General features: G+C 41.9%; 1 protein-coding gene across 2 annotated transcripts in view; it reads right to left on the reverse strand.

The window, feature by feature from the left end:
- Positions 1-2027: 2027 nt before the first annotated feature.
- LOC125377455 (poly [ADP-ribose] polymerase tankyrase-1-like) overlaps positions 2028-10037 on the reverse strand; it is a 56846-nt gene continuing 48836 nt past the window's right edge. The window contains exons 1-4 of one of the 2 annotated variants that reach the window (XM_048390990.1): positions 9765-9859; positions 5214-5949; positions 3651-3734; positions 2028-3031 (exon numbers count right to left, since the gene is read on the reverse strand). In XM_048390990.1, coding sequence (XP_048246947.1) covers positions 2403-3031; positions 3651-3734; positions 5214-5913 — 1413 coding nt within the window. In that variant the 5' untranslated portion in view covers positions 5914-5949; positions 9765-9859 and the 3' untranslated portion in view covers positions 2028-2402. Of the gene's footprint in view, positions 3032-3650; positions 3735-5213; positions 5950-9764; positions 9860-10037 lie in introns of those variants that run through there. The other variant, XM_048390991.1, reaches the window with a different exon arrangement.

Genomic DNA, 10037 nt, shown 5'->3' on the forward strand with positions numbered 1-10037 from the left:
ACTTTACTTGCTTGTAAATGTTGCAAATATGACTGTTACATATGTAGCGGCTATACAATTTACGAGTCCCGTGATGGGATTCGAACCACGGACCTTCTGATCCGAGGTCGGACGCCTTGTCCACATGACCAAAGAGGTTAACCCCGTCAGCAAGCTGACAAAGTAAGGATGTCATCTGTGGGATGACTCCACCCCCTGCTACACATACATTTACATAAATTTATATATTAAATTAACCATTAATACATTTCCATATTAAACTTATGTCTTAATTAAGAATTTGTTTCAAAAGTTTTATTGCAGTGTGATGAGCGCCTTACACTGCGAATGAGGCAAATTACATCGGTCGCTCTTATTATTGTTTGATCACCCTCGATGAAAACCCGTCAGGATACGGGGTCTTGGTGATACAATGTGCAAAACATATTCCAAGAAAGACCTCTTCATGATTCACACTGGGAGTGAGTGAGTGAGTGAGGTTTTACGCCGCTTTTAGCAATATTCCAGCAATATCACGGCGGGGGACACCAGAAATGGGCTTCACGCATTGTACCCATGTCGGGATTCGAACCCTGGTCTTCGGCGTGACGAGCGAACGCTTTAACCCCTAGGCTACCCGACCGTCCCCATCACGCTGGAAGTATAACAGCATATATCCCGACAGATCACAGTTACTGTTTTAATTGTGTTTCATGTGTTATTAAGTTGTCATCATTTTACGGTTTTACTTGAAGTGGCATAACATATAGCCCTCCTTTAAGCCAACAACATGTCCTACTTTTATGAATTGACGACATGGTTTCTGTAGTCAAAGGCTGTCGCAACATCTTAGAGCATAGGCGCCTTTAAATATACAGATACGTTTTACCATTGAGTTATATATCTTAACACTCTATAATTGATTGTTTGTTAATTATGTATTTTATATTTTATGATATGACTATGAGTGGTTTTATCATCTCTCATAAATCGCGTGGCGTTGGTCGCAATTACGTTTTACTGGTTTGTATGTAAAATACAGCTATGTTATATGCATCTTCCCGAGGCAAGGGAGTTAACTGACTATAAAAGTCCAGTTTCCACCCTTGCCGAGCTAGGATGGTATTAAGGAGTTACATTTTGTCTGGACTAACGAGTCTACTCATAGTCCAATCAAAATCGTGCAACAAAATCGAAATCCGGTTCGTAAACTGTCGTGCAAATTTCGGTCGATTGCAGGATTTACAAAGCATGTGCCCCACCAACTCGTTGTCAACAGATATTTTCCAAATCTTTTCATGTTTTTAATCAAGGTGCTCACGTGATTTGATGCACTTCGCGATGGAAGACTCGTTTTATCACAATAAAGATCTTGATTATCGACCAGATCGTCTTGACTGGGCGCCACTGTTTTGTTTAAAGCAAATGCAAGTGATACGAGAGGTGGAATCTGATTGGTATAAAGGAGAGGCTTAGAAGGGACAGAACTTGCAATAGCCACTGGTGGCGCTGTGATAGAGCCCAGGAATTCCAGCCTAGTTCGGCAAGGGTGGAAACTGGACTTTTAAAGTTAGTTAACTCTCTTGCCTCGGGAAGATTTGTTATATGTACCTCCGAGTGAAATGAAAAAATAAATATTCTGTCTGTTTGTCAGTCAAGAAATATAACCCTGGTTGATGTAACGCCCTTGTCCCTCCTGGAACGTAAAGACGGATACAGCACAGAGGATGGACAGTTTGTTCGGTTTTATCCCCAAAACACCCGCAAAAACTGACTACAATCGGTGAATTTACGTCTAGTTAACATGGGTATGATGGGTAAATATGGGTTTATTGTTTAACGCAGCACTCAGCAATATTCCAGCTATATGACGGCGGTCTGAAAATACCCGAGTCTGGACCAGACACTCCAGTGACTGACATCACCAGCATCGATCCACGCAATCCGAATACGATGACATGCATCAACCACGTCGGCGAGCCTGACCACCTGATCCCGTTAGTCGTCTCTGACGACAAGCATAGTCGCCTTTACGGCAAGAATGGGTTACTGAAGACCTATTCTACCCCGGATCTTCACTGGTCTGATGTCTAAATGTCTAAATGTCTAAATGAGTAAACGGGTAACATTCGCTACCATCATTTTCTTTCTTAGCCCGTTTCAAATAGCATAATGCTACAAATGGCTGCCTAATCAAATTACTCCGGCGAACGAGAGGAAGTCTGTACTATAGGCGTTACGGAGACTGTGACGAAGCTACGTAGGAATGCTTTCAGGATATATATCCAACCAGAATAGAGATACGTGTGCAGTTCACTGGAACGTCGAGGATGATGGCGAGGAGACACAAATCCACTGTATACGTTCTAAATGTTTCATATGTAATCAAACGTCCGAGTCCTCGTGTCACTGTCAGTCTACACTCACATAAGGTAGCATCCTGAGTGCACTGACTTAAGATGTTCATACACCAAATAATGTTCTTCATCTTTGGCTACTCTCGCTGCTGTTTTGCCACTCCTATTCTTGACGTTGATGAGCGCAGTGTTGCAGTGGAGGACGTATTCAGCAATGTCATCGTGTCCTCCTCGACAGGCATAATGCAGAACGGTGTCACCCTCATCATCCACCATCTGTAGATTAGACCCCCTACGGAAAAGCAACTTCACGACCTCCGTATACCCCCAGCGTGCTGCAGACATTGATGGTGTCATCCCCGACTTATCTGTACAGTTGACGTCAACGTCGTCCTTAGAGAGGACACACTTGACTATATTTATATCGCCTCCACGACAAGCTGCGTGAAGAATGGTGTCACCACCTTTCTCCACTAAAGTCAAATCTGCTCCTTTGCTGACAAGATACTCCACAACATCTCTGTGGCCTTGGTACGCAGCCATCATCAGACCTGTTCTCCCGTTACCGTCTTTCCCGTTGAGGTTTCCCTGATCACCGGACAACAAACGAGCCACTCGGCCTACATCTCCCGCCTTGCACGCAGCATGGAAATCAATGTCTGTTTGACGTTTGTCGGATGAAGATTTTGTCATTGCTGAAATGGGACCATTTACTCAAGGGTTAAAATGCGATTCAACTGAAAGATTAACAATGTTTTTTTGAGTGTTGTAACAGTGTCATGATTGCGCATATAGTTTTGTGATCAGCCAGTTTTTTCCTTCATTTGGTGATTTGTGAGAATGTTTAACGAGGAATACCGATCGGGAATCATATCTAGGCTGTCAGCGCAAGACAAACTGAAATAAGAGAAGTTTGCATTTGCATTTTTCATATTAATTCTTGTCGACAAGGATAATAATCTATCCTGAAAATCTATTTGTTGATATAATTAGGACTGTTTATGGACATGAATAAGGAGTCTGACGATTAGGTTGGGAAGAACCGTGCATCTATCATGGTAGTTAACAAAAATGATTTCGAGTGTTGTGATGTTGTCTGTAAATAATAGAGTCTGGACACACAAGTGAGTGACATCATGAGCATCGATCTAGGCAATTGGGATACGATGACATGCATGAACCAAGTCAGCGAGCCTGACCACCCGATCCCGTTGGTCGCCTCTTACGACAAGCACAGTCGCTGAAGACCTATTCTGACCCGGATCTTCACGACTTTCCAGTGTTGTCCAGTCACGTTGCTAAAATATTTCTCACCTTTACCGTGCTGACCAGCGCCCAGTGTTGTGTGGATACTTTCTGATGCTTCCCCATTCGCTTCTGTCCTCTGATCATTTGACACTGAGGAGTATAGAAAATAGTTGTTAAAAAAGGAAAGTTTTTTTCCATTGTGACTGTAAACCCATAGCTGGTGTCCTCTGTCATGAAATGGCTGGAATATTTCTAAAAGCGGGGTAAAAAACATCTCACTATTGTGACACAGTTCAACAGTTTCAGTATTACACATTGTGTTTGCAAAGCGTGCTATTATGTTTTACTGAACCATTCAATAAATACAAATACATTGCAACAACGAAAATACTCTGATAACAATATTACAGCTCACAATTACACACCTCAAATGTAGTGCATAATTTCCGCGTATGTTTCATAACACCACTTCGATCTAGGCGTTATTCGTTTCTCCTTCAAATTGGGAATACAATTTAGCTATTTATAATGCAACTACGATAATGGTCTATTACGTTAGAAAGCAAGGAAGCAAAAGGGAAGGTTTCAAATGCTTCAGTTAAAGAAGGTTTCAAATGCAAGGCCTGAGTAAAGTTTTCAAAGAATTTAATGGTACACATGTGGAAGACATTTCCAAATGTAATATATAGAATATAGTTTGAATCGTACAATAGACCCGTTCTCGTAGGTTTTACTTTAGTGCTACACGTCTATTACATCAGGCCTTCCTAACACATCAAATCAAAGTGAGTAAGTGAATATATTGCTGTACGCCTCTGTTAGCAATATTCTAGCAATATTTCGGCGAGAGACACCAGAAATGGGCTTCACACATTGTATCCATGTGGGGAATCAAACCCGGGTTTTCGGTGTGAGGTGCAAACGCTTTAACCACTAGGCTACCCCACCGCCCCTATTGTTCAAATCAGTATTGCACCTAACTCCCTCACACGCTCTTGATAAATACGATAAATGTCTAATTAGGATACTTGAAAGAATAATGTTTAAATGTTCGAACCTAGCCTTAGACTATGATGTATTTTTTTCTCTAGGGTCTGGGAGAAAGACTAGGCCAAAGCGACCAGTATATGTGAGGCCATACCAGAGAAACATTACAAGTAGACGTCAATATGACTGTATGTAAAAGATTTGCCAAAGAACCTTTAGTTGAATACGATAACACACTTATATATTTCCCTAAGCTTTCACAGATCCGTGTTCATCAAATTAAGGAAAACAGTGAGATGAATAAAGAGCATTATGATGACATTTTTGTAGCGAGGACGCACTGAAACCCAAATCTCCCCAGTTGGCAGGCTAAAAAGGAATATGTTTGTAGGGCATCAGTGTGTCAGTCAGTACTTTAATTTCATATAACATTAATAATTTTCAAATACCCCGCGTCATATAAAGCAAACTCAGTCATGAACTTACATGTTTTACTTGTTTTACGACACCCGAGTTCGATGCCCAGTTGTGTTTCAATACAATTATGATATATAAGTCCTTCCTCCCCCTTCACCATTGAGCAATATGTGTCTGAGAAACATTAAACGTTTGTATGCAGACTAATAATATATAGTTAATCACCTTGCTTATATACTGTGGTTTCATGCCTATTATACTGCCCACATCCTTCAGCAATGATTGTATGCTGTCCACTCCCTCCTCCACCAGCTTGTGCACGTCCGGTACCAGGTCTGCTTCCTACTCCACTCGCAGTCCCAGTCCCAATGACAGGTCCCCTCTCTACTCTTGCAGGAGGTCCGCGTCCAATATCGTCTACTCTACCTAACGTAGCAGTAGTTTCTGTTCGATTAGTTTGTCCACTTTCTGCTCCAGAAGATGTTGTTTCAGCACCGTGTAAACATCCTACTGTAGCAGTAGCTTTTTTTCTTATACCTTGGGCACTACTTTCAATACCAAGTGAACTCCTTACTGCATCACTCGTTTCATTTTCAATAGCTTGTGAACTCCTAACTGCATCACTCGTTTCATTTTCAATAGCTTGTGAACTCCTAACTGCATCACTCGTTTCATTTTCAATAGCTTGTGAACTCCTTACTGCATCACTCGTTTCATTTTCAATAGCTTGTGAACTCCTAACTGCACCATTCGTTTCATTTTCAATAGCTTGTGAACTCCCTAATCTGGCAGCAACTTCTTTTCTAATCTTCTGTTCGAGCACGTTGCCTACACCCCCGTAGACAATCCCTGCCGCGTTAATATGGGTGGCATTGCTATGTATATGAATGGCAATAGGTCCCCTGTGGTCATCAATACCCGCCATGTCTCTCGTGGCTTTGTCTCATCAAGTGGTCACGTCCTGTAAGAACAAGATGAAACCGTACATATAGTAACTTTTACAGTATGTTATTTGTCAACATCTCCAGTGAGTGAGATAGTTATGTTTATCCCCCGTTCAGTTCATTCATTAAAAATGGGGACGATGTGTGGGAGGAGAACCCAAAGGGAGGAACATCGTGGACTACTTTTGTGACATCCAATCGGGTCTGGACCAGACAATCCAACGAATGACATCATGAGCATCGATCCACTCAATTTGGATACGACGACGTGAATCAACCACGTCAGGAGCCTGACAACCCGATCCCGTTGATCGACTCTTGGTAATTGTGAGAGACTAATTATCCATGGATTTTACACGAACAAATTAAGATGGGGTAGTTTTAAAATTAATACACAAAAATGGACAACGCAGTACACAATAGAGTGGTAGTACACGATCCAATGCCAATATATAATGGCAGTGGTCAGAATCAGATACAAAAATACAGTGTTGATAGGAAAGAGTCGTAGAATAATATATGTTCACCCAGCGGCGACAGTGGCCAAACCTCCGAGAAAGGCTAGGCAGTGAATCAGGGATGACGAGTGATCCTCACATGAAAGCTGATTTCGAAGGGATGAAATGCGTGAGATCCGCGAAAACACGATCTTCTATACAACTTACCTAGCTACTAGTTTATACTGTGCCCTCACAACAAAGAATATTCCACGTGTTTCTATAACATACTATAACCTTAAATCGTTCCGGGTCCGGACGTTTACACATCACACTAGCCATTCAATTCGTCACTACTCGCCCCTTTCCGTAACCTGCGAGAAGACTCGCCCCCCAAACGATGCATGTTATGTGCGAAAATACCACAAACCAATCAGAATGCGCGTATGGTTTTAAGTTCTTTGTCAACAATCCCTCAGAAACAATTTTTGATTTTACATATGTCTTGCATCTAAAAATATACCCAAGACACAGATAAATGTGTTCAACAATACTGTGTCATAACGCATGTCCCGATGTGCTTTATATTACATCTGAAATATATATATAATATATGGGCATCGGCAATATTTCAGCCATATCGTGACGATATAATATATGGGGAAATATATGTGAACAATTACGCAACGATTTGACAATTGTTTTAGGTATGCCCGTTTGCGCTAAGACGGAACCCAGTCGCAAAAATGGCCATGAGGGGAGCACGAGTCGCTATTCGGCTTGTCCCGGAATAACACGGGATGGCTTTATATGTGCCTCTATGCCTAATAATGAAATGACACAAGTAAGTAAAACTATATAATACGCACACAGACATGCTTTCTCTTTCTCACACACAGTCACACACACAGTCATATAAACCTAATATTAATATGCACTACATCAGTACATATTTACTAGGGGTAGCCTAGTGGTTAAAGCGTCACCCGACATGGGTACAATGTGTGAAGCCCATTTCTGGTGTCCCCCGCCGTGATATTGCTGGAATATTGCTAAAAGCGGCGTAAAACCATACTCACTCACTCACTCACATATTTACTAACACTTTCATAGAACTATGTACATAATCACACAAGACTTAGTGTACTAAAATACTGTACAATATATTATTACATTTATAGCTGTAAGCTATAAATTATTGCTAATGAGAAATGTATTCTAACAGATACAGCTACAAGCTATAAACTATATAAATTACTGAAAGCACCTTATAGCAATATGGTTGCTTAACACTAATTACACTATATTATAATTGGTTACTCTAGCCATGACTCAATATCACAGTACACACTAATGTATCATGACTTTGAAGAATAACTAATATATTTACAAAATTGAGTATCACGTGGATTTAGAACTTGACCGATGACAAAGTAGACACAATTTATGAACCCCCTTTCAAACCTCTGGTTAAAATGTCAGCGGGATGAAACACGGACTTTTCTCTCCAAGGGCAAAACTACTCCACTGTAGCCAAGCGTCAGATCGCCAACGAGATACTGAATAAGTATATCCACGTTCGCCTGACACTGTCACACAAGCGTTCCTATTGTATTCGTGGATAGCCCCTCACTACACGTATCTCTATGTGAACAACGCACCCAATGTATTCGTGGATAGCGCCTAGCTACACGTATCTGTACGGGAACAACGCTCCCAATGTATTCGTGGATAGCACCTCTCTACACGTATCTGTATGTGAACAACGCACTCAATGTATTCGTGGATAGCGCCTCTCTTCCCGTATCTGTATGTGAACAACGCACCCAATGTATTCGTGGATAGCGCCTCACTACACGTATCTGTTCGGGAACAACGCACCCAATGTATTCGTGGATAGCGCCTCACTACACGTATCTGTATGTGAACAACGCACTCAATGTATTCGTGGATAGCGCCTCTCTTCCCGTATCTGTATGTGAACAACGCACCCAATGTATTCGTGGATAGCGCCTCACTACACGTATCTGTACGGGAACAACGCACCCGATGTCTTCGGGGATAGCGCCTCTCTACGCGTATCTGTACGTGAACAACGCACCCAATGTATTCGTGGATAGCGCCTCACTACACGTATCTGTACGGGAACAACGCACCCAATGTATTCGTGGATAGCGCCTCTCTTCACGTATCTGTATGTGAACAACGCACCCAATGTATTCGTGGATAGCGCCTCACTACACGTATCTGTACGGGAGCAACGCACCCAATGTATTCGTGGATAGCGCCTCACTACACGTATCTGTACGGGAACAACGCACCCAATGTATTCGTGGATAGCGCCTCTCTACACGTATCTGTAGGTGAACAACGCACCCAATGTATTCGTGGATAGCGCCTCTCTTCACGTCTCTGTACGGGAACAACGCACCCAATGTATTCGTGGATAGCGCCTCGCTACACGTATCTGTACGGGAACAACGCTCCCAATGTATTCGTGGAAAGCGCCTCTCTACACGTATCTGTACGGGAACAACGCACCCAATGTATTCGTGGATAGCGCCTCTCTACACGAATCTGTACGGGAACAACGCACCCAATGTATTCGTGGATAGCGCCTCTCTACACGTATCTGTATGTGAACAACGCACCCAATGTATTCGTGGATAGCGCCTCTCTTCACGTATCTGTACGTGAACAACGCACATAATGTATGCGTTGATAGCGCCTCAATTGACGTATCTACGCCTATTATCTTGTTTTCTTTGAACAGCAGTCCGATCCTTTGTAAACCTGACCAAGCCGTTAACAATGCATTTGCTAATTCAGTGACAGTTACTCACCTGTTTAACCTCGGTTTGCCGGCACCCTGAATGTTATGATAAGAGATTAAATGAGCCAATTCAGATGTTTATCTAAAGCATAGGAAAGAGGAGGAAGTACCGCAATGTGGATAGCGGTATTGAGAGGGAAAAGCAGGAGTTGTTGGCAGGGCTCAAGTCACCAACAGAATATGCTGATTCTGTGGCAAGATTTATTGGTTTGTGAGTTAAAATGTAAGTGAAGTGTAAATAATTAATTTAATTTCTGACTTTAAGTTTATATATTTTGTAAGTATGAACACATGTATGATTTATAATGTATGCTGTATGTACATGAGAAATAAAATAACGAAAGTCATGTTGCCCTCTTTTAAATCCCTTTTTAATCCTCATAATCCATCTATTGTACACTTGTCAGTAATGGTTGGGTATTTTTTAACCCAGAACAATAGGTGCCGGCAAACCGAGGTGTCCCCTACTCACCCACTAAAAGGGCCAGAACAAGGTCAGCAAACAAAACAAGTTTTATGAAAGAATTGACAAGACAGTATCGATAATATCAAAAGAGCTTACCTTGAGGAAAAGTCCGATCGTAAATGAGCGCTTCAGAATGTGATTCTGTCTAGTGTAAGAGTGGTGAAATAGGATGTCTGTCGCGTTCATAGGCGGTTTTCCCCAGCCCTCGGTTCGCACATCCAGTCTATATTTAGATACAATTGGTTTCCTCTGTCAGAGGCTAGGCTGTTGCGCCATTGATACGATATACACGGAACACGCGGAAGTACATGTAGATTCTGTACACGTATTTGTGTTTTTCCAAGTAACATTTTAATTGTTTGATAGACA

Source organism: Haliotis rufescens, unplaced genomic scaffold (genome assembly GCF_023055435.1).
Source record: "Haliotis rufescens isolate VD_foot unplaced genomic scaffold, xgHalRufe1.0.p SCAF_9, whole genome shotgun sequence".
Classification (NCBI taxonomy): domain Eukaryota; kingdom Metazoa; phylum Mollusca; class Gastropoda; order Lepetellida; family Haliotidae; genus Haliotis; species Haliotis rufescens.